Source organism: Ylistrum balloti, unplaced genomic scaffold (assembly GCF_031769215.1).
Source record: "Ylistrum balloti isolate Yb309-2 unplaced genomic scaffold, AGI_CSIRO_Ybal_v1 Utg370602, whole genome shotgun sequence".
Classification (NCBI taxonomy): domain Eukaryota; kingdom Metazoa; phylum Mollusca; class Bivalvia; order Pectinida; family Pectinidae; genus Ylistrum; species Ylistrum balloti.
Genome location: NW_026782372.1, coordinates 320611 through 347491, shown reverse-complemented (window position 1 = coordinate 347491; position 26881 = coordinate 320611). Strand labels below are relative to the sequence as shown.

The window sequence follows — 26881 nt, the reverse complement described above, 5'->3', positions numbered from 1 at the left end:
AAAAGAAGAAATTTAGAAAGTGATTCATAAAGTCATGGTTCAATTTCAAGCCGACAACCAATTTAGATTATCAATAATTCTGATGGATTCACAATAAAACAATTGTAACGTGGGCTAAAAAAGCTGTGACAATACGTAACCCCTTGATATTGCACAAAATGTTCGCTAAAATCGCTTTATGTTTCATTGCACCGGTTTGAATAATGAGAAAACACCGCTCGGCAACATATTTCACATCGAACGTGAAAATGCATAACATGAATAGAGGAAATTTGTCAGAAATGTCAATGGGATTTAAAGGGATTTATCATTGAAGCACAAAATGGAGAGATATATATCAGCGATAGTGAGAAATACTACACAGGTAGGTCATGCAATATTTGCCTATAAAAAACATATCGGTAAACATTGTGTTGAAAAAGGTATAGAAAAATAAATATCAACCTCAATTAAACGTTACTTAAACTTAATATTGCTGTCTATCAATAATCCGAACAGTGAAAAATGTGTATTGGTAAATATGTGCCTGTGTACTTATACAATCACTACATTCCTCTGTCAATTGGTGTGAATAACATTGATATAGAAAAAGAAACATTTTAAAATTTAAGTTAAACATGTGTTCTAGTAGTAATAGTGGAGCTCACGAAGGCCTGGTGTACAATAGAACCAGTGTATACCGGCACAGCTTACCTGTGTGTTTCGAGTGATTACCTGGTTTTTGTGTTATAACCCGCCTACTATCTATGTCTGTTTAGGTACACGGCAATTAACACCGGCAGGTCTTCACCAATCAGAAACTCTATAGTACATACCTCAAACTTACAACCAAACAGAACATTCAAATACACCAACTTGGACAAGAGTGTGGCATATTAATATTATCTTGCATACTATCCACACCTGTCTTATATCTGAAGGTTGTGAATTGTTTAGAAGTTAAATACTTAACAACAAGCATTCTCACAAGATCTTCAAATGTTTCTGTTTGAATTTTGATGGATTTAACTTTATCTAGTTTGATCAGCATTTTATCTGAAAATCTTTTGATTTTTTGCAGTTAGTTTTTAAAACAGTTTATGGACTCAAGAAACTTAAGACATTTTACAGCATTTTATGAAAAGAAATAGCACATGCAATTTGTTTGTAATTTCCAGAAATTGATCAATTGAAAGTGGAGAGATAAAAACCAACAGTTTGAAAGAAAGTGTTTGGAACTGTGGAACGACTCATCCGGGGAAAGCCTAAAGGAAGGACATCATCCTCTACAAGGGTTCATCCTATCAGTACCGAGGATTTTAAATACTACCTGAAACGAATTAATTTACTGAATGATAGAAACTTCTCAAGAGAAGAAAGGAAATACAAGACATTTGAACAGAACATCTTGCCGGAAGAATAGAACTGTATTATAACTCAACTCACCGTTTAATGAACTGATAAAATTCCACAACATTTATAAAAACCAAGATCAGGATATTCAAATCAACAACAGCTCACAGAAAAAAAAACTTTGCACAGATAAAGACGCACACGTGTCCACTAGTGGTCATCTCTTTATAAACTCCTGGTCAATTATTGGTCATCACCTCCATCAGTTTGATTACATGTAACGCACGCGTTATCTCCTCCACACGTGAACACGACCTTTGACTAACTGAACTGCTAAGCGGTGATAGTATACGTTAGGACAATACTACCGCCCTTTAACAGCGGGGTAGAGGCAGACCCAGGAATACTCGGCAACACTTAACGGACCTCTGTACCTGCACCTCGACACCTTAAATCTACTTAAACATCAGAGCTGTATCTGCTTACCTGACACCATGGGCGCTGTGGCATTGTCACTTGTCTTGATAGTGCTTGTATTATTATACAGGTAGGTCAACAATTTAAATGCTATGTTTTGTTTTTTGTATATGTCCTAGGTATGAAAATGTGCATGGTGTCGCGGCTTTATCGCTTATAATCATATACGGTCCATATTTTCATTGTTTGTTTACAATACGTCTGTTATTTAAATATTCTTATCATCATTAACGATTTTTAATTAAAGGTAATTAGCATATCTTACGTAAGTAATTACTCTGTTGTACTCGTACTCACTTTTTACTTTCTTCATATGCTGCAAAATGCTTCACTGTATACGTCAATTCAAAATTATTTGAAATTTCAATTTAAAAAAATATAAATTTACTAGAAAACAAATGTAAATAAATTATCTTATTGCAAATATCATAATGTAAAATAAACTTAATTCGGTGAAAAGTAAATATATATATATAACACAATATTTACTCCTTAACCCCGGCAGTAATATACATATCCTTTTCATCATTTTAGGGGAAAATGATATGAACCAATGTTATAAAAAACTTAAATAAATATTTTATGAAATACCATCGCCGCCATCGCCGAATATAATCAGAAGATGAAATCCTGACCTGATGTGTTAATTACAATACAAGGCTTAGCGTGACACAAAACAATTTTGAAATATATGTTTTATCACATTTAACAAGTATTTACTACCACATACCATAACGTGACATAAAATACACTGGCCCTGTCAGTGATGTAACCAGCATAAACGCATTTTTGCATCCACCAATATTTTTTTCATAAACAAAATTATTTAACTGAAAACAACATATGTTGTTGTTATCGTGTTTTAGCTGTGTAATTATTACAATCGCGGTGTCTTCATTCGCGATCTATTCTCTAGTGTATCCCGATAGCACTGATCAGTTACAGGTAATACACAATAGTTTGAATACTTTACATATTTAAAGTTTACAGGAGGAGCTTGGCTATGTTATAGAGCTATTGAGCAGTGTATGTTGAACACCTGTTCATAAAATACTTCACAGTGTATAGTTTGACTGATCTGTCAGCGAGACACTATAAATATATATCTAATCATAGCTTGACACACGCTTAATAGAATACAGGCAAAACATTCACTTGGTAATGCTTAGCTTTTGTTCAGGCTTAAAATGTAAATCTTTCGTATATTAATATATATATTTACCTGTCATTGGGGCGATGTTTGATAAATATTTCATTAATATGCCGGTGAAAGTATCATAATGTTTAGCTGAATAAATGATAAAAATAAAGTAAAAAAAAAAAAAAAAAAAGATTTGGAATGTTGAAATTTAAATCCATTATTATAGACTCATTCGCTTTTTAGGTGCAAAATACAGTAAAATATTCATTTTAAAAACAAAAAGTATGGTTATATTAAATGGCTCCGGACAGTATTTGGTTTTCGTGACTAAATTTGTTATCGCTCGTTGTTGTGGTAGCATGTAAACAATTCAACACATGATGAAAGGAAACGTTTACCAGATATTTTTCACTCATGTGAAACATTTTCTTCTGTAATCATGTGTACAACGATTAAGAGGAAGGACAAAAAAAAACCCAATATCAATTCATATACATTTTCCTCCATTTTAAAGATTTTCAGATAAAAATATTAAGTTTCATTTAGCCCGAAATTCACAAGTTCTCCTCTTTTCTTTTATAGATCCCTTTCTTGTATTTTGATGTATAAATTAGCCATGTGTTGACGCTGTGGAATTTTGTTTTGCTACACAATCTGTTACTTAAACCGGCCATATCTATGTCCAAACGTTTCCGGTTGTAGGCGAGTTCTGATAGTGATACTAAGCGTTCTATCACACGATCCGCTTATTGTCAATGACGTGTGAAGTTAATCTGTAGTCATCAACCGTGTGAACACAAGAACAACCCAACAAAAACACTTAAGAATTAAAAGCAAGATCCGTCCTTTCGACTAAACATGACCCAACTTCTCATGTAATGCAAGACAAACCAATGTATGAAGATGTCTTGCTTCCTTTTGACACAAATATAAAACTACATCACATTATTTAAAGTTTGAATTAATATCCCATACAAAAACTACAGAGTTAAGTACTCAGCCAAGTATTGTACAGAACATTTAGTATTAGTTATCCGAAATCGGATTCATTATACATAAAACGGTTCACTCATACATGATTATGATCAGTACTTTTCATTATTTTTTATTATTATTCTTTCTTGTCATTATCATTTCTTTGTTTTTGGCTCGATATGAAAGAACGTACATATTTGACTGGTTTAAATACCTTCATCACGCACATTTATCTTTCAACACAGATTAAAAGCCAGATATAGCATTGTTAAATGATTGATTATCGCTAAAAAAACAAAAACAAAACAAAAACGGAAAGGGAAAAAACAAAAAAGGAAAGAAAAAAAAATTTCCCGAAAAACAAAACAAAATAACCGGACATTTATATAAATATTCCTGATTATTGACGAAATAAAGTATAAGGCATGTTATGTGATCTTTCTGTACTTTATATCTATGTTTAGTTTGTATCAATATTTGTTTAACCTACATAAACAATAAGTAAATAAAGTATTTTATTACAATACAACATAAGTACAAACATTTAAATAATCTCGAATTCAATAATATCAACATCAACAACAAATGTGTATAAAATTTTTTGTTCATAGAAATGTAAAAAAATACAAACAAAAAGTAAAAGATATTGGTAAAACATTCCAATTATGAATAAAGGTAAGATATGTGACCGAATATCCATCAGATTTACCTATATTGTAGCAGATTTGTTCTATAATGTCAAAATCATGTCACCTTTATTGGTGAGGTGTATTGTAAGCTATATACATACAGAACTTCTATAAGTACAACAGTGTAACCTGCATGACCGTGTATTGTTCTAAAAGTACAAATACTTGACCCACTGACCAGTTCTATTACGACTTACGTACAGTAGAATACACATATCGGCTGATATAATAAACGCTACCAAAGTCAATAAATCAAGCCGACTTTTGAATGTGATATTTCCAAATACTGTCAAACATGCTAAGAAATGGAAAATGGTTACGAATGGATTAATTTATTGAAGTCATGGTTTTCCTGTAATTTCTTTTGGAATCAAAACTGTCCTCTTTGTATATTCGAATTTGTAAACATGCAAAGCTGATGGACGACTAATAGGATGTATTTCAGGGAACAAAGTAAGAAAAAGTAAAACTGTTTTTCACATCCAGTAATGCTCGTCACAGCATATCTCATTTGATCTCGTATAAAGAATTCCATCTTTTACCATTTTTCAAATATTTAAACATAGATGTATATTTGTAATTTTAATCAGCTGCGAAAGGACACTTGAATTATATTTTGGAATACGAATTCCGAATTTTGTTTAAGGTGAAGAACTTGCACAGCCGGTGCAAGGTCATGCTTCGAACAAAGAAACAGTTTCAAATTTCCATATGCTTTTCTTCGTATAAATATTGATTAAATTTCATACTAGAATCGTAACAGGTTATAAATAATGGTAAATCATCATACATGCACAAATGTGTGAATACGTGTATTAAGGAATAACTTGTTATCTATATTCAAAGATTCTCTGAAACTTTTTAATTCAAGAGTGTTTGAAAATCAAATCAGACATCAATTTACTATAGAAATAGAATAAACGGATAAAACAATATAAAAGAAAAAGAAATAATATATGGTTTAAATGACAATCTCCGATAATGACTTAACTGACCTACTACAAATTTTAAGTAGCTGCTTTTAATGTTACTAACCCAACTCAACGTTTCAAGTGTTGAACTATAACAATGAACAATTTACAAAACAAATGTCGTTCAACATATAACGATTAATTTTAAATCATATTTCAAAAATATGCAGTATTCGGTAATAGAAAGAGTACATTACTTATAAGATTAGAAATACGTCTCTTTTCGATCGCTTGAAAAACTTAAATAGTTTGTCCTGAAAATGCCTTCGCTTTTTAAAATGATTTCTCGAATTATGCAATTATTCATGATGTAGACTTGTAGCACAAATATCATACACTGTTGTGGATATTTTGATTAGCATTCCCAAAACTCGGCAGAATTCGAATTCCTACGGTTGAACTTCATGACTATCGTATTTCATATTCCATGTATTGCTTCTGGCAGTCTGTAAGAGAGCAAGTAACTTTAAGCATAAATAGACACGAATATTTGATTTTGCAAATAATCAGTCTTCTAATTTAACAGATGTATCGAAATAAGAATATCCAATTCTATGTATCAGATATTATGTTATAAATATCTACAAACTCGAACATTATCAAGCTTTGATATATATGATATCTTGTTCTAAGATGTTGTTTATTTTATTAGATATCTACAAAGGATCTACTCGGTTTTTGACAAAACCAACTTGCCTGGACCCAAGCCAAAGTGGATAATCGGCAATCTAAAGGAATTCAAAGACAGAGTAAGTACAAAAAATCATATATGTTTGTTTATTCAGCGTTTTTCTTTCTCCATCAAGTACACATCTAACTAACAAATATCATATCATGGTTTTAAATTTTCCCCAGGAGATTATTATTCATATCAAATAATCCTAGATTCTTCATTAAACGATCAGAGTACTGTTTGTATAATGTGTGTCGTCAACTCACATAGATGATGTTTATGGTATCGATATTTCACTACCATAATCGATATTTACAGGAGTTGGCAAGGAAAGGGAATTAAAAAGTATCACGTTTTTCCTAACACGTCTTTTTATCATAAAATTTCAAAGGTGATATTTACCACTAGTACTTAACATTTTAAAAATAGTATTTTAAAATTTTAACTATCTTTCGTCCGAAAAAATATCGTGATTGCTTTTCAGTGTATCAAAAAGAAGATGCATAAATATTCCGCTGTTATCAAATCTGCTATCAGTGTTTTTAGATTGGAACACCGGATTCAAAATTAATTAAATTCTAATTCCTCATAGTCTGTGAAAAGTCGCAATTACGAAATATCACTGTAATTTTTATTCAATTATTATGTAAGACAACTGCGCCCAGAGTTGAAATATCAAGTAAATATTTAAAAAAAATCTATGAGATTGTGGTTGTATTCACTCAGACATGACGGATTGTGGTAACTCTGACGTAAGATGATTAATTAATTGTTACCTTCAGGTTTAACTCTAACACCACGTAACCCACAACAACAATAATAAGCCGACCCCTTAACCATTTACAATGTAATACAACAACATTAGGGAGTGACAGGTCTTCCGGTTGTGTATTGTGACATCACCAGAACAATAGGAAGGTGTTGTTCTCGCTTACACACGTAATTATTAATATCCGTGATAATTTATCTGTTATCATCGCAGTAAACAAAACATATATTACTCACAAACACAGGACAGGACTCCGAACAACACAGATTGATAAAGCAATAATGGTTCAAGGATTGTACAATAAGGATATTGAAAACAGATGGTATCCTTCGATAGTAGGAATCTGTCAAAGTCTGGAATACAAATCAACCAGGACGTCGGATTCTCAGTTAATGAAGGAAAGAATGGGAAAATGTAGTTTTAATATAGTCATTGAGGATTTCATTTATTGTACTTTTCGCTTTCACGAACATCTACTTCAGGCAATTTTATTTTATGTTTAGAAATTAGTGTTCAATGAATCACATCGAAATAAACTGCTATTATTATAAAAGTATTAAAAAATGAGAAAAAACATACAAACTCACCCACCTTCCACACACACATAACAAAACTTTACACCATTCATTTAGATACAACATAACAAAATACATGATAAGTAAAGTTGTTCTCAGAAGTACAAAATACAAGACAAGCACACATAACATTTCCCAAGAATCATTTACAGAATAGAAATAGAGACAACACAGAATTGTTGTTACAAAGCGGAGAGTAGCACAACCTGGTACATGAGACAACATTGAGCCGTTGTTATAAAAAACGTTTTTATACACGTGATGTTTATATAAATACAAGACTAATTCATATCGTACATACATTCCTTTTAGAGTCTACCATCGTGTTGAGGGGACATTTTTCTGGTGCTGGTGTAGGTATCGATAATACGGTCACCTGGATAATGACAATAGGATATTGATCAGCTAGTGAAGGAATTAAAATTCATATATTTATATCATCGGATTGATTTTTTAAATGTATGACAAACTTAATACCATTGTAAAAATACAAATATCTTTTCAAAATGAGGTCATATTAAGTAATGTGATTGAAGACAAATATTATATATATCACAAATGAAAGAAACGGAAAATTTGGGATAATTTTAAATAATACATATTTTTGGAAAATTAGATTTAGTTATATGAAGTTAACCAGTTGTTAATCTAATGAAAGTCAGGTCAGCGCGACCCTTGTGATAAGTACATCTGTTAATGGGCGGGGTTGGTCTAGTCTAAACATGGAAACAGACCCGTTGATACAATAGCCATACATTATATTGGTAACGGCTGATTTTGCACGATCGTGCACGTGTTCGAATGTAGCATAACTACACAAGAGAATCATTATACCAATTTCAACCAGTTTTTTAAAAAAAACTTTAACGGCGAAGTTCGATAAAAAATCTTACAAAATAATAACCATAAAAAAAGAAATCAGGTGTTCTAATTGATCAGACGGAAAATGAAATTATTCGGCATACATATTCTTAGACTTGAATCAGAACGGACATAAGCGACAATGAAAATAATGATTATAGTGCTAAACTAGAAATATATTCCCATGAATTTAATCTGATACGTATTGCATGATAACATTATTCGGTCGTTTTTATAGAGAATAACGATGAAACCGAATTGCAATGTAGAATATGTATAAAGAAGTAGTGGATAAATGGTCACCACCATGTTCTCATTGGAAATATTCCATTCGGGAAAACGACCACAAAACATACTCTCACGTCAACATAGTTTAAATTCAAACCTATATTCGTGAATCTTACGAAAATACCAACCAAAAAAGATTTACACGGAGAGTCATGAAAAACTCCAAAGAGAATAAAGGTATTCCGGAAAGGAAAGCGTCCTCTGCTTCATCGACGGCACATGCCATATAGATCGATGTCAGTTAGCTGGGTGTTTTTGCTTGAAATTATCGTGTTTTCATTAGAGAACCTGACATTATTTGGATTGACCAAGATTTACATGACGCAGAAGAAAGTGTCCTTCCGGAACACTTGGTCTTAGTAAATATCACCCATAATGTTTTGTAAAGAGCGGTATTTTAAGTTTTGTGATGTTCTAATTCACAATCATTCGACCAGCGAGGTTCGTTATTATATGTTGGATAAATTGGGTCTTGTCTGTAAGCGGAGCCTATCATCAGTAACATACCATGATTAGAATAATTAGATACAGCGAGGGTAGAAGTCTTGGGATACAAACTGGCCTGTTCTCCTTGTACTTTATACGTGTAACTAATTCGTTCAGTCCCATTAACCTTTTATGGTATTTGATTATGATTTACGGTTTTGTTTACATTTTTTTTTTTATTATTATTTTTTTTTCAATTCTTCTTTCTATTTCTGCATTTATTGAACTGAAAGAAATAAATTAATGTTATTTTTTGAAGAAAAAACACAACATAAGATTATATTTAGTAGAATAATTGATAAAATAAGGATCATTTCAATGTACTATTAAAGCTATTATACAAACTCTGTTGTTCACTACCTCCCACACGTAGGCTACAATGATTTAGGTGACCTTAAGTAAGCGTGGTCAGGACTACGACAAGGGTGTGGCTAAAAGTACAAATAACGTTAGAGTACTCCTGTATATCGAAACATTGACATCTCTCTACAGGTGCGACCAGGTAAGAACACAGGTAGGCGAACAGGTGTACTTTAGCGGAATGACCTTTACCTGTACATGTGTTATAATGATATCACTACACTTTAACAAGCTGGTTTATGATCACGGAAACATACATTTCCACTTACCGCTAAAAGTGCTATGCAAATTTTTACGATAATTATTTCTTAGTTCATTCTAAAAACAAAGGTCGCTTTTAAAATGCCATTCTTGTGATATGTACATGTGTTATAAGTGTAGATGTATGATTTTGTCAAGAAAACGTGATAATTTTGTAAACTATCCATTAACCGCAAGCTATAATTTGAACTTGAACATAACAAAATGTTACTTTATTACAATACATTGTGTTTCCTATATCATAACAACACATCTTCAGCCCCATAAAACTAGATTTAATTGCTATGCACTTTCGCATATACACTGAACCCGTGTAATTATGAAATCATCGCTTAACTAAAATACAAACAAAACACTGTTTGTCACATCCGTTTTATTTGCATTGCTAAATATGTTTTTATACCAATATTGGTTTTCTTCTACCTTTTCTTTGAACCTGTTTACAAATTGCAGTTATAAATATTTTTATTCCCAGATGCACCCCTCGTAGATAAAATCTACATTTGACGCCACACACCAACAGCCAAAGACTAGTATCCATATGAACTTGATGAACGTCGTTAATATTAATGTAGTGTATCTTGCTATAATGATTTATATTCAATAACTGTCAACAAATCGAGAGCTAATAAACCTATTGAGACATTTACTTGGAATTATCAACAGACTGTAAAACTTCACTGAATTTTCATTGCTGACCAAACAAGCTGTCATTGACCCTCATCACAGTAAACAGCCACGTGGTTTTATAAAAGTACACGCTATTTACTTTAAATGACCGTTATATAAATAACCTTGGTGTGATATCTTCAAATATGCGGAATGAATACTTTATCCTGACAAATAATATATTTTTTAATGTTTTCCATTCAATGTAAACTTTGTCTTTTCAAAGCTGTCAAATGATATCGATATACATTGATAATGATGTTTTTCCGTATGACTACGCGCGCGGGGTATTGGTTGGGGGAGGGTGTATGTATTGTTAAGGAGAGGGTCTTTATACGGACGGAAACTGAACACAAAGATTTAAAAAAAAATCCACGTGATTGGGTACAATCAATTCGATAGGATTTTAAGAAAAGTTTCCAAAGTCATTGGATTATGACTTTTTGATAGAGCACTGCGTACACACATTATCTGCATAGTTTTCTATTGCGGTCGAATTGGATGTGTTGGCTCCAAATACACTTGGTGGATGGCTGCAACTCATATTAAAAAACGCCATATGTTATCATTCTCGTGGATATTATAGTACCGAAGTATATATTTATATAACAGAAAACATTTGCAATGTCTTACCTGAAGTTCATGCGATAATAAACTGATCAAAGTCGTTAATTCATTTAATTTCATTTGCACCTCAGTTTGAAATTTCTTTCGGTCAATTTTGGTCTTCAAACGACACAAAGAATTTAAAAAAAAACAGTTAAGCCCTTAACATCTCTGACGAGTCCATGAAAGACAAAACATTTGTACGATGCAGTTTATCATATTACCTTACTGTATCTGATTTTAAATGCATATCAATGGTGCTATTCACATATTTGTCTTATGTAAAATTTGACACGGAGGCGTCCATTACCCAGATTTGCCACCCTCCGTGATGTCTCCTTTGAAACAGGCTAAGAGAATTAGTCATGATCGTCCCTGAAATATCATAGTTATAATCAGGTCACAATCTTCGGGAGACTCGCTTCTTATTACACAGCTAATAAATCGAAACGTCAATTTCTTTTTGATAAAATTATTCAGACAATTGATGTGAAAGGCGTCAAAATTATCGCGAAATAACATCGGATCATATTTGGTAATAATAGATATTAGGATTGATAGAAATTTGTTTCTGAAAGAAATTTTATTGTTAAGAAATATTCATGATATGATATAATTAGTTTTATTGGGTTGTGCATGAATACACGTTATTGCCACGAAATATGGTTGAATGGATAATTTTCTTTCAGTTAACAGAAATTTATGTTACATTGATAGATAATCGTTACAAGTTGGGTATCAAATCATATTCCTTGTGCTCGTTAACAAATCTATCGTAACGACAATCTGTTGGGACATTCCGACACGTACTAGTACACCTAACAGGTAGCTGATATCTCTCATTATAAGATAATAAGCAGTATAGTATACGTTAACACCAATATTCATTTTTGTAGATTTTAAATATCGAACACTGCTAGCTTAATCCCACATAAATGACAAAAGATATGCTGCTATGAAATAGTTCAAACTGAAAATGAAACATATTCAATGTGAAACTCAAAATGAACAGAAGTTAACGTAAAACACTATTAAATGAATTTTGTGAAATAATATCCATTTTAATGATTTAAGATTATCTGTTAGTGTTATAAAGCTTGCAAATGTTGCTAAGCTGAAGTCAATTTTGCAATACGATAAGGTAAATCTCCACAATACGTGTTAATGTACCTGTAATTTCTTACCTGTCAGCTTATCTTTAAAATCGTTTGTTATCCATTTCACATGCCTTTCGTTCCATTAATACCTAATTGAAATGCACGATTATATCAAAACTTATTCTTGTAGATACTTATTATCTGATACCAATCTACCTAAGTAATATGACTGTCTGAAAAAGAATCAAAATGGAGTGCATCATGGACAATACATAAGTAATACCTTTAAAATTAAGTACATGTATGTATGATTCATAATTAAGGACTTTTTATCAATACTTATATATATCTTCTGAAAATTAAACTATACATGTGTGTGGAAAGCATTGCACATAGTGATATTTCAGGTTTGAAAATGGTTTCATTTTGGTCTGGTCGGACCATATTGAATATAATTGTATCTTAATTCCTAAATAATCGATTGTTGATAAAGAGAATTAATACTTTAAATTAAATTAATTTTATAGATATTATAGAAAGCAAATTATAAGATCTTGAACAACTAGATAATGCAGTTTAACAAATTATTTGTCTCTATCCTATTTTCCAAATTTGTGTTAAATAAACTATTCAATTGTTTTTTGTGCTGCACTTTTATAAGGGTTTACTCTATCAAACGGTAATGTGCTCTTAGATATACATAAACACGCTTACAACAACACAACACGTATTAAATATCTTTATGATGCTCGTTTGGTTGCCTGTTGGTTCCGTTGTTGTGTACCTTGTTCTTATTTGAGAACGTCACATTACTCGCTTGGATTGACCAAAGTCTACATGGCGGGTGTCGTCGATGAAGCAGACGACGCCTACTCTTCCAGAACATCTGGTCTTATCCTCCTTGTATGTTTGCAGAAGTCTCCATGTAAATCTTTCTTTTGTTCATGTTTTGTTTTATAAGTTTTATGGAATTTGAGTTTGAATTATATTTAGGTTGCCATGTTGGTATTTTCCTGATTTTTTATAAAAATTTATTTATTTATCCGAGATGGTCTTGTGTCAGTGGATTTTTACTTTGATTGTTTAGATCAGTCTGATATTTTATCTGCCGTAGTGTACGTGTACCCGTGTCTGTGATGTAATCTAAGGAACACAGTCAAGGTAGTTATATATGGAATGTTTATCATCACACTGTCAAGTCAAGTCAGAACCGAGAGCATAGTTAGATTGTATGTCATTACAAATCAAGTTGAAAATACCAACATATCAACATAATCATAATCCAAACTCAAATTTAATAAAATTATTGTAAAGTATGAGCAAATGAAAGATAAACATGGGAGACTCCTGACAAAAAATGCAGGGAGAATTAGACTAGGTGTTCTGAAAGAGTAGTAATCTACTGTTTCATCGCCAATAATCGTCAATCCAAATAAGTAATGTCACGTTCTCAAAAAAGAACAAGGTAAACAACAAAGGAACCAACAGACAAACTAACGAGCATCAAACACGTCCAGCTTCATATCGCAGAAAGAAACAGATTATTTCTCCATGAGATCACTATGGCGACCATAAACATTTTAACATTCAGCTTACATTTGTTCCCATAAACTACTACAATCTTATGTCATGTATACTTCTTATGCTCGTTTGATGCATTTATCATGACGTCGACGACAATCTAATATATTTTTAGATGTCTTGAATTCACACTACATAAAGAAGAAATTTCCAATCAGTTTTCCTGTAAATTTGTACAAAAGATACACAAGTGAATAGCCTTTTTAAATGAACAGTGAATTAAGCTACATCATACAGCTGTTTCGTCCTTCTAGGACTCATCAGTGATGCTAAAGACCTAAAATGTGGACTTCTAGAAGGCAACTGAAGACAAATCGCAAACTTTTTACATATAAGAACAATTATGTTCAACTATTAAGTGATAGTAACATTCAAATAGATAGTGACTTTAATATACCGAATTTAATACGGACAAATGTTTTTTCATTGGAGGAAAATCCAACTGTTTGGATTAATCTCGGTTGGAACGTGTATCACCTTCAATGCAATAAATGACGTCACGTGGTATATCAACAACCATATAGGTATAGGCAACGGTATAGGTGATTACATCGATGTATCACGGGATGAAATGATGATAAATAACAATACCTATCATAATCAGGTTAAATTTGCTTCTGTTTGATTTCGACAAAACTTGATGATGATATTAAAAGCCTGATTTTTTAAGCTAACAATGCATTGATTACCTGTTTCCACGTATCTCGGGTAATGGCATGTTAAGGTGATATTACAACTGTTCCGGTTACATGTTTAAATACACTTTTCTGTCACCGCTATCTACTTAACCAGAAATTTTCAAAATACCAGGAGAAAAAAATCTTACTTTTTCAGCTTAATCCGATTTTGTAATAATTTAGCGTTACACTTTCTGTCGTACGTAATTTCTGCCAAAAACCATCTTGTATGTTCCATAATTCTTTTTTGATAACATAATGACTTTTTATTGTTGATGCCAAGGAAATCTACTGGTAAGTTTAAACAAAATGTGTACACGAAAACTAACAAAGCGTTCTGTGGTTAAATCTTCCTGCAAGGGACACTCTACCTTTTTGTAATTGTTTTCGTGTTCTGACAACAGATAATAATGGTGTATCGCCAAGATACCCTCGTATAGATGGTACTTATTCAGCTCACATTCTTTAAGGTAAGATATAGCTGAAACCTAACTTACACTAGTAATTGATTATGTGTTGTCCTGAAACCTTAAAATGCATTGCTTGTATTTATTTCATTACTAGAATATCTCGCATTTTAATCTTCTTCATTTTATCGTGATCATAGGAAATATCCACGCCTTAATTATGATACTGACGGAACAGCACTGAAACATGAAATTAGATAAACAAACGCGTATTAATTACATCTGTTTATAGATTTTTATCGTCAATCTTGAACTATTTATCAAAATCTAGCCCGAGTGATAAGGCTCGAATACAGACATATCTCAGTGTTATCGGTCCCATTCAAAGTAAAGATATGCACCATATTATCTACAGAACTGCACAGCCACGCCCATTTTAATTTCTGTTCGACCACACCCTTTCTTCCGTTATTTTTTGTTGTATTTTACGTCATTTATATCTGATGGTCCTTCACACAGTTGGTGTGGACTGTGTATTCTGTACATTGTAATGATAATATCATCTGTGTTCACCACTGTTGTATCCGGTAGAGCTGAAAAGTGCAGTGTTTATCTGTCTAATTACTATTTGTACCTATTAATCAAATTAGTTCCGATATCATGAGAAAATTTAGTGCACAATTATAAAGTTTTGTCACGAATTATTTGGACTATGTATAATTCATATCATTTAATCTTTAAGAATGTCAAGGTAGATTTTAAGATGAATCAAATTATCGCAGGTGAACCAAACGTTTGAGGTAATTAATAATGTACTTGTCATATATGTTTAAATTGTTTTCAGATTATCAGTTGGGGCTACCCTGCAATCGGGGTTATCTTCACAAAAGTGTGGATGCCGCTCTATGCTGCATTTTCTTTCTTAAGTGTCCCTTACCATCATTATATATACCGTAAAAGCAGTAATTTTCACAGGTCAATTTTTAAAAAGACCGAATAATGTTCTCAAGAACAAAAAATCGCGATCTTCATGTGAAAGCGCATCTAATAAACACGGATATCCTTGTTTCACTGAAACAAATTCGTTAACGTACCGCGAAAACGTGAAAATATGTCACTGCGAAAATAACCGGTTGTACGGTATATGTAATTATCTATTGGAATGTTCTAGATTTAAACATCGACAACAAATACGAATGCTGTTTGTAAATATCCATTCCTGAAATACTGGACTTTTATTTCAGAACCCGCTGGATGTCTTCAAGGAGTTCAGAAAAAAATATGGAAACGTTTACGGGTAAGAATATATTTAAACCTTGTCTGATGTCAAAAATATATCTGATAGTAGCATGTCCTTAAATTGATTTGAAATTATATTGAGCGGAACATCCTGAGCAAAAACTGTGCTGCTGAGGATGAATATGTATTTTTGTTAAAGCATTATATGTGTATATATATATATATATATATAGATATATATTGTACAAACCCATTCTAAGTAGAAGCAGAAATACACGAATATCATATAGAACATAAATATGACCAACATTTTAGTAAATACATATCGTAATGCGTTTTAAAAAAACTTTTCATTCTTTAAAAAAATGTGACTTCAAATTATTATGTTTTCTCTTCAAAAACGTTTTTGGATATTTGCACTGCTTTAAATTTTTCTTACTGTTTTGCCGCCTTTTTCTAAATTAATGTTTTTATCTCCACAAATCACTTAAAATGCTCACACAACCTCCCACCAACTGATCGTACTTACATGCTGGCACTAGTTAAACCATTACGTTAGCACATGTTAGTATCAGTGAGTACACTGGTTAGGGTGTCCTAGTGGGAAACGTTGGAGATATAGATATATGTCAATAAGGTTTTCTTTACCTTCAAAGTAAAGCAATTAAATCGTGCCCAAGTCTCACTTTTAAGACTTCCTGGGAATCTTTTCTTTAAAGGTTTTTACATCTTTATCAACTTTACGTGATCTACTCAATATATTTTCACACAGTATGGCGTAGTAAAGACAAAAACTTCTCAAACGTTTACATACTGTAGTCTTATTTCACAAAAAAGACAAGTAATTTACAGCCTTTTAGAAATTGATAAATCATCGGTGCAATGCGATTTAACATTTCTTTTACAGTGATTAGCGCAAACTTAAGTCATTTTACGCACGAATGAAAATAAACTACTTTTGATGTGTATCTCTGAAAGCTGTGGTTACATTAGGAATGTTAGGAAGATAAAAATGTAATTGATTATAATACGTTCCAATGAAATGCTTGACTATGATAATGATATATACACCTTCATTTCACTTACTCTACGTGACAAATACTTCTATCTATTGAGTGTATTTCCGGTTTTTACCAGTTCAAGATCTACCAGGAGTTAGTCCTCGCAATGGCTATGTGTTAGTCTGCAAACTATATCCTACAACAGACTAATTCAGTGTATTTGACTAACGCAAAAAAGTAATTGGGGCGGTACATCTACATTTATACTAATGAAAACACATACAGTCAAATCGCGGTATCCAGAAGTCGTATAACTCAAAGATCACGTATTTCATCGGTCTGGCCAAATTTCACACTGAATATTCTAACTAACTTATATCGATACACGGATATATCGATTTTTACACGGTCCATCCAGCTTCGAGATAACGAAGTTCGACTGTCTTTTATTAACTCCTGGTTATCTGCTTATTCCATCCACTAGATCTATATTAGCAACTGTTCTAGGTGTTTACTAATGTATGTTACAGGTTCTTCGAAGGTTTCCGACCTAGCATCGTGGTCAACGATCCCGAAATGACCAAAGAAATACTGGTCAAGCATTTCGACAAGTTCCACGTCCGACCGGTAGGTGACTGTCTGGAATATTTATGTCTAATCGCGGGTCAGTGAAGCAAGGTTTGACCGCTATGGTAATCATAGGACAATGAAACACGCTTTGACCGCTAGGTCAGGAGAGTCCAAACTTTGATGGCTATTTTTAGACTTGACAAATGAATACATCAGTAAGAGTTTTAAGAGGGACGTGTATGTTTTAGTTATAATATGACGCACAAAAATACTTAGATATATAGAATAGGTGATTTCATTGAACCATGGAAAACAATTTATGGTTAATTGTGCATTTCAAATCAGTCTTCAGAAAAAAACAAATGAAAACAACAAAAATAATTGAAATGTTTTTGCTTTAAATCTATATCTACCATACGATAGGTGTGTGACTCGTTGTTTGTCGATATGGTAGTTAGTCCTTTAGGGAATATATTCGTATAGTTCTGACGGGAACATAAAGATATTTTCAGATTTAATGAAAAAAATCTCTATTTATAGATTTTATGGAAATATATCTTTATTTTTAGATTTAATAGAAATAGATCTGTTTTTAGATTTTATGGAGATATGTCTTTATTTTTAGATTTTATGGTAATATGTGTCTATTTTCAGATTTACAACCCGTTTACTTACTACCCTGATCACTTGAACCTGTTCACTATATCCGGGTCATTATGGAAACATCAACGGGCAATTGTAGCTACCGCTTTCAACAGGACATGTATGGAGAAGGTATATATAAACGTTATGTTTCAATAGCCTTAGACATGGAAACGTTTGAATGGGATGGCTTCCAGTATGTAACTAAAGGATCGTCAATGATCTTGATTTCACATGCGTTTGTGTAACGGTGATGGAACTACATTTGTATCAACATTGCCATTTTCACATTCGGATATTGATATGAGAGTAATTAATTTAAGTGAAACAGATGGCGCATACAATTGCCAAATTAATTCCAAAAATGGAATAGTCCAATAAACAGAACACTGGTCCGGTGATGATTCGTCAGGTTTGGAGGAAGCAAAGGCAAGGGTGAATAACCTCTCAACATATCAGAAAACAAAGACCGGTACTAAACGAACTATTAAAACGGGAAAAACATTGGGCAAGAAAATAAAATATAGTAACGACTCACGAAATTACGTCAACATACTAAATTTGTAAATGGCATCACATTAGTCGCCTCTTACGTTTACACGCGTTAGGTAACGAGATTGGAATTTATGGAAATCAAATATGCTTTCTGCTGAGAAAATAATGCTTTCACAATGTTGCATATCCCCACGTCTTTTGAATCAATGACACATATATACCTCCAAAAGGAAATGTTATAATTGCGTAAATAATACCTGACAATGTATGTTCGTATTTAATGAGAAATTAAGATTATTGCCTGGTCCAACGGGATCGTATTTTTTTTGATGATTCGTATGTGTGACGCTGTTCGACCGTATCGTTTTGTTTAATCAAGACTACTCTGTCACGCTATACGAACGTCTTGTTTCGTTTGATTTTGATTACTGTCTGACGCAGTAAGAACGATATTGTATTGTTTAAATAAGAAAACTGTATTAAACCGCATGACCGTATTTCATTGATGAATCAAGACTGCTGTGCAACACCGTATGGCGGTATTTTGTTCATAAATAAAGACTATTGTGCAAGACCATATGACCGTATTTCATTGATGAATTAAGACTACTGTGCAACACCGTATGGCGGTATTTTGTTCATAAATAAAGACTATTGTGCAAGACCATATGACCGTATTTCATTGATGAATTAAGACTACTGTGCAACACCGTATGGCGGTATTTTGTTCATCAATAAAGACTATTGTGCAAGACCATATGACCGTATTTCATTGATGAATTAAGACTACTGTGCAACACCGTATGGCGGTATTTTGTTCATAAATAAAGACTATTGTGCAAGACCATATGAAGGTATTTTGTCAGTTTATTAAGACTACTGTGTAACGACTGTATGACCAAATTTTATTAATAAACTGTGTAGCTCTCTCTAAATTGGCGGGTCACTAAGGGTATTAGTGTATTTATTTATCATATCTATGTTGTAGGCTGTAGAGAAGGTGAAGATCACTTCGGACATTTTTCTTTCCAAACTTGCCAAGCTGGTTGAGAACCATCCAGAGGGATTCAACATCGCCACGTAAGTTATATGTCCCGTAAAAGACTGCTATTCTCTCTTTAAACAATTGGATGTTAAAACAAAACGTAATATCTTATCTTACATGTTGAATTCTGGTTTATTAATCGATGATGTATTCATTTATTAGATTGAATAGTGTATTTGATATTATTTATGTACTATTTTTTTCTTTGTGTGTTTGTTTCTTTTTTTATTTTTGATATTTGTTTTATCGCACGGAATCGCAATTACGAGGATTTAAAAACCAGGAAGATACGTCATTTATATCATACTATATATAAAACATGTCAGTTCCAGTTCTGTTTAGTATATTTGATAACTGTATCGCCTGGTCTATTTGTAGACTATTAGACAGATTCACTTTGGATGCATTCGCCCTATCTGCATTTAACTATGATGTAAACAGCATAGAAAACCCTGACGCCATTTTATATCAGTTCATGACTGAATCTATCAAAGCTGCTTCGACGGAGAATCAACTGACTGGCATTGCTAGTAAGTGTACAACTTTGATATACAAAATGCATGTAAAAATTGTACAAAAGACTCACAAGTGAATATCACCTTTTAATATAAATTTAGAGCAAGCTAGAGTAGAGTCAAACAATGAATTTAGTTGTATTATTAAACCTATAAACTGAATATATGGGGGGATAAAAATAAAATAAATAAACGAATAAATGAAAAACAAATGAAAACCAATAAAAATAACAAGAAAATGAATGAATAAATGAAATAAGATCAAATCATTAAAATTATGTTTTTATGTTTGAATCAGTTTTTAAAAGTTGATTATACTTGTTTAAATAGACATTTGATTGATATCTTCTGTAGGAGTTTATGGAAGTCTTACTCCGTTCCTGAAAATCTTTGACTACAAGCATAGACGTGTCCATATGAAACACGTAGAGAAGATGAGGGATTTTGTACACATGACAAGACAAGAGGTACTTTTTAACTCTGTATCTGTTAGGGTTATTGAAGCGGTGAGATCAATACTAGCTGAACAATTTTTACCTACGTTGACGAGAGCCATATGCGGTAATAGAAATTATAAACTTTTCAGCTTTCGTCTCCAACAGTCTGCTGATAGATTTCATTCTGTTTGATGTAAAGATAATCTTTGGCTGAACGTCCATATTTAGGTAAAATTGTACAAAAGCCACACAAGTGAATAACACCTTTTCGTAACTTAGAATGAGATACAGTAGAGCAAACAATTAGTTAAACTGCATCATACAGCTGTTTCGTCCTTTTAGGACTCGTCAATGATTGTACATCATACAGCTGTTTCGTCCTTCTAGGACTCGCCATGATACTGCATCATACAGCTGTTTTGTCCTTCTAGGATACGTCAGTGATGCAAAGGGCCTAAATTGGTAGCCTGAAGAGGCAGATAAGACAAATCTAAAGTGAACAAAATAAAAGTCAAAATCTAGACGGGAAGTGCAGCAGCTCCATAATTAGATAAATTTCGTAATTTTCATATATCACGTAATTTTGGAATTATTTTGGTCCATTTTTATCTTAATACAAGTACCACTCAATATTTGAACAGAAATGTTCTGAAATGTAAAAGGTTTGCGAGCTTTCGTCTGTCGCCTTCTAGATTTGAATATTTTATGTCCCTAACATAACTGACGAATCGTAAGAGGAGAAAATATTTATATACGTGGATTAAGAGTATCCCATCAAATCAATAAAAAATGCTCCACGAAAATTATTTGTTGACAGTAAGTACTATATTTTCTTTGATCTTTACGCGGTTTATCGCCGCATGGAAAGCCAGGGCCATTTTGAGGCAGAGTCTCCTCGTTGAAGATGGTGGTTAACTTGCTGAACAACATATGGGGTACCCGTTACACGCCATCCAGAGCAATCATGATAAAATGTCATGCACAAACAAACCAGACTTCTTGAGAAAAATCCTTGGAAGTCTCCACAAGCGATAAGTTGTTGATAAGAATGGTCTCGTTTTGTTGCAGAGCACGACCTCGGCCTCCCTGACTGACAACCTCCTCAATCATATCATCCGTGGCACATTCACGTGTCGTAATGAGGAGGGTAAACTTGTACGTCGCTCACTTGATGACGAGGAGATAATCGCACATCTTCATTCATTGATCGGGGGAGGTAGTGGCACCCTAAATGCCAGCCTCGAATTCATTGTGCATTGCCTAGCTATGAACCAGGCAGAGCAACAGAAGGCATTCGACGAGATCTTCGGACAGTGTGGCCTAACTGTAAGTATAGTTCTCAGATGATTCCAGGGTTCATCAACAACATAAAAATAAGATATACTGTGTGTTCCGTGGACAATTACACAACCTTAAAAGAACAACTTACAATTGGAAACTTAGATATTACATACCGATAACAATTCATTAGGAGAGGTATTATAAATGTTTTAACCTTTTGTCCAAATTTTTGTAGGAATGTCAATAAAATATTCTGAAATTGAAAATCGAACATTTCATCAGGATATTCATTTTTGTATCACCAACGTGTCACGCCCGATCCATTTATTTTTAAGGAACATCCTACTGCTGCGGCCCTGAAAAACATGGAATATTTGGAGATGGTCATGAATGAAGCACTGCGACTCTATCCGTGTGCACCAGGGTAAGCATGATGACGTAAAACACTGAACAGTGACGTAGTAAATACAATACATTGACGTAGTAGACACTCATGATGTAGTACAGGAAGTAATGGCTAATATTTGACCAGGTTAATGTTCCTTTTTCCGAAAATCATTTTAAGATTTGTACAATACTGACAAAAATGCAATGTATCTTCTTATTTGGTCTGTGAGCGTTTGGTCTGCTTACGGTACCATCATCATGACACATCGTTCTGATTTCGGCGTCCTGGTAGTTTAATCTATGGAATGTAATTACCTACGCCATACCTATCATTCCAGGCTAACAAACACCAAAAGTCAAGCAACATTCAAAACTTTCCGTTGTGTATATGCGATGCTTTCAGCTGAACACAACGTTGTAGAATGCTGTTGATAATAGCACAATAGGCTTATCCAATGCACCACCAAAATAAAAATAAAACGAAAAATCACTTATCACAAAAAGATGAAAGATGAATTCAGAGTTTTACTGGATATCCATCAAAAACAGCTATAATACTACATATCAGACTAAGTGTATGACCGACTTCTCTTACAGAACTGCCCGGATGTGTACAAAGGATTGCACGATAAATGGTGTGGAATTTAAAGAGGGCATGATGATTCGAGTTATGGCGTATACTCTGTACGAGGACGAAGAATACTTTCCACAGCCTCAAAAGTTTATGCCTGAAAGGTCAGTTTCAGTCATTTATCACATTCTGACGGTTGAAATTAGCGACCCCATGCTTAATTGGCAGAAGACTCCTATCCTTGAAAAGAGCCGGATGTAATTAAAAATTGCTAAATAACGACGTCGTGCTTTATTTGTCTATCTAATGTACGACCCAGATACATTTTGTATTTATCACAGTTTTTAAAAACAGCGACATCAGGCTTCAATTGTATAATATTGCTGTCTCTGGAAGGAGATAGATATACATGCATATTAAAGCGACCACGCACATCACACTTCTGTTCATCGATGCTGTCACGGAAAAGCGCATGTTGCTGGATTAAATGAGGATTTATAGGCTATTTTTAGAGAATGTCCCTTTTTATAATGGATATTTGAGGTACCCAAAATTGTCAAGTTTTCACAGTTTGGTGGTCAAAGTATTTACAAAACTATCATAATATACTATATATTTCGGTAACAACGCATTAAGTTTAAGCAACAATGCATAGAGTAATTCTACAAAGAATTTACATTCTAGGTTCTGCGTGGCTGAATTCATTTAATGTTATCCCCGCATGTACTGTAAAGGGAATAGAGAATTATTCAGGTGTAAAGAAACTAATTTTTCGAACTAAATTACACAAACGGAAAACAAAACGATAATATTCAAACGAATTTATTTCAAGGAGGTTTGATTAGCTTTTCGAAAAAAGAACGGAAAAAAATTAAAAGAAAACAAAACAGCAACAAAAAAGCAATCAAAATTCTCAGTCATGGATATTTAGCTCAAATCTACATAAGCATATTTCAAGATACGAAGATCCTTAGCATCATTGACAAGTCCAAGAAAAATGAAACAGCTGTATGATACAGTTAACTTCATAATTCGGCCCTACTGTACCGATTTCTAAATGTGTATTGCAAGGTGCTATTCTCATGCTTGTCTTTAGTACCATTCTAATAGTAACATGGCCGGGATTGACCCTCTGGTTCGGAGTTTGTTTGAAGACTGTCTGTAAATAAATGATAAAAGAACTTCCTTATTATCTTATTATCAAGAAAAGTGCATAGCTTTCTAACGCAGACGTTATCATTTCGTTTACAAACACGAAAGTCCTTTTTATCAAAGACTGCACGTGAGATACACGTGAATTCATAAGATACGATAGACAATGTTATCGGGAACTCACTTATTTGCTGATTTGCAACATCCACTACACACATTAGTATAGTCAGGTAGAATTTCGGTCGATCGTTTTTGCAAATTAGCACGTACACTATACAATAATTACATAAAGTGCAAACAAAGTTTGGTTCTATTAATAGAATATCTTGTATATAAGTAAAAGTACACGTTTAGTTCACCAGATGTATTAGTGTATCCTTTTAGAATTAAGCTTATCTCGTTTCCAGTTTAAAAGTACCTACATACAGTAAACATTCCCTCATATACACCTCTCCATAACTTGAGAACATGAAACTGTTCAGTTAATCTAGGTCATAAGAATTGTTCTTGTTGTCCCATTACATTATTATGAGAGATAATTAAAATCGGTATCTTTGCCCTTTCTTCTTCATCGACATTTTCTGTGCTCTAAATGGAGCCCTCTTCTTGACATCCAATCAATTTTCGCCATCAATAGAACATGCGGTGAAGGTTACAGACACACAAGTGGATACCACCTGGTATTTGATGTACCACGCTTAACGTGAAGCGTAAAATGGGATTTCTAGTAAAACATCCGTCACCATGTATTAGGAAAGTCAAGGCCAGTGGACCTGTGACATAATATTACATTAAAATGGAACTGTAAAAACTGCCCCTTAGTTGGCCTCGTTTAAGATGGTGCCATTTTGTCATGATGCAAAATAAGTACTCACCAATCAAACCGATAACATATACAGCTTGAAATGTTATGTTTTCCATGCCCTCTTCCCTATCCCTATTTTATGGATGGGCATTTTCCATCCGTCCTGTTCCGGCGTGTCACATCACTTTTAATCCCGTCACGACGTCATATCGTGACAACCTCTCACCAGATTTGGTTAATATTACCCCATAGTATTATGACCTCTAGTCATACATCAAATCAGGTTTTGCTTTGCGTGGGCACTCATATCTTACAAATATCTTCCGTTCTGCTTTTCTTTTTTGTCGTTCACCATTTGACGCTCCTCAGTCGAACTATGTGTTTCACAGAAAGTTGATAAATTTAATAGCCTGTATTATAGTGGTTGTGGCCTTCGGCAAGAAATTTACCCTACTTGCTGTGGATTGCATACACACTAAGAGGAGAACCCGTCTCATCTGATTCCTGATGTTCACGGGGCAATAAAACCAGCAAAACACACAATTTAAACATTATTTATGTAACATAATTGCATATTACAAACTTGTGATTAATTACATTGCAGGTTCAGCAGCGCCGCCAGAAAGGAAAGGCACCCCTATACGTTTATCCCCTTTGGTCAGGGGCCAAGGATCTGTGTAGGCATGAAGTATGGTATTATTCTCGTAAAACTAGCCCTGGTGAAAATTCTGCAGAAATACGTCATCGTTCCATGCAGCAAAACAGAGGTAAACAAAACTATTATTTTAGTACCACTTTCAACAAAAACATCAGTTTTCGTTAAATACTTACACTAAAGAAACACTAAAATGCCATTGCATGTAAGTCAATTCATTCTTTAAAAATCAGGGACCATTCCAAATACCTATGACTAAAACACAGAAGTATAATTGTACTAAATCATTGCCAAAGATAAACAGACTTAATTCGACATGTTCTCTGATATATTGACACATCCATTTCATAATCAAGCATTGTCAAATAACGAAAGATAAGATGGCTATATAAGATATTTGAAATTTATTGAAATAAGAGAAAAGTTCACTTTAAAAACGAATATTTTAACATTTTTGTTGGCCGCATTAGATCTTGTCTCCTAAATTTTGTGTTGTTGGCGGTGTTATCTCAAGTGTATTTTGCAGTATAATCCCGTTGATGATAACAATTTTATTTTAGCTGCTTTATGGCCCTGATATACCTAACCAGTCACCACCTTTTACCTTTCAGGACCCTCTGCCATCTGTTCTTCGACCAATGCTGGCGCCACGTCATGGCGTGTTCGTCAAGCTTTTGCCGCGCCGGACTGGACCGCCTGTTATATCACAGGGTTAAATCAGATAGGAAATGACGTCAGCACATACTACTGATGTTCTTGACGCTCTGAACCCACGTGACAGGCCCAGTCACGCACGCTCCGATAGCGGACCGACAGAGGACGGACTGTCCGTCCGGCCTATGTAGGGTACATATTGTAGGCAAAACCTGCTTATGAATATGTCCTATAGCCGAGTAGAACAGGCAGAATAATACCTGGATATATTATATCAGCATAAATGTTTAATCGTATTGAGCATTGTAATCATTTATTCTTCAGTAATTATCAGCTATTTTGTATTATGTAACTACCGAAATGAGTATTGTGAGATGGGAGGCAATACTAGAAAAAGGCTATATGGACTGCATCGTATTTGCGTTATAAGGGGAGCATTCATTTACCACCAGCCGTTCATGAGGAGGGCGGGTATCATTATTGATCGGATTACCGATTTGAATGTTACAAAGAAACTGTTCTATAGGACCAAACGTG

General features: G+C 33.5%; 1 protein-coding gene across 1 annotated transcript; it reads left to right on the top strand.

Moving 5' to 3' along the window:
- The first annotated feature begins 1826 nt into the window (after positions 1-1826).
- Positions 1827-26406, top strand: LOC132556920 (cytochrome P450 3A12-like). The gene is made up of 13 exons (XM_060221376.1): positions 1827-1879; positions 6238-6334; positions 16140-16192; positions 17666-17762; positions 18360-18479; positions 19831-19922; positions 20266-20417; positions 20757-20869; positions 21887-22165; positions 22456-22544; positions 23105-23242; positions 25640-25802; positions 26302-26406. The coding sequence occupies exons 1-13, from the start codon at positions 1827-1829 to the stop codon at positions 26404-26406; spliced, it is 1551 nt and encodes a 516-aa protein (XP_060077359.1).
- The last annotated feature ends 475 nt before the right edge of the window (positions 26407-26881 follow it).

Excerpts from the sequence above, each read along its gene's own strand:
- LOC132556920 (XM_060221376.1), top strand. The coding sequence starts at position 1,827 with ATGGGCGCTGTGGCATTGTCACTTGTCTTGATAGTGCTTGTATTATTA. Across the intron at positions 6,335-16,139 it reads TAAAGGAATTCAAAGACAGA|AACCCGCTGGATGTCTTCAA; the intron begins GTAAGTACAAAA and ends CTTTTATTTCAG. Across the intron at positions 16,193-17,665 it reads AAATATGGAAACGTTTACGG|GTTCTTCGAAGGTTTCCGAC; the intron begins GTAAGAATATAT and ends TGTATGTTACAG.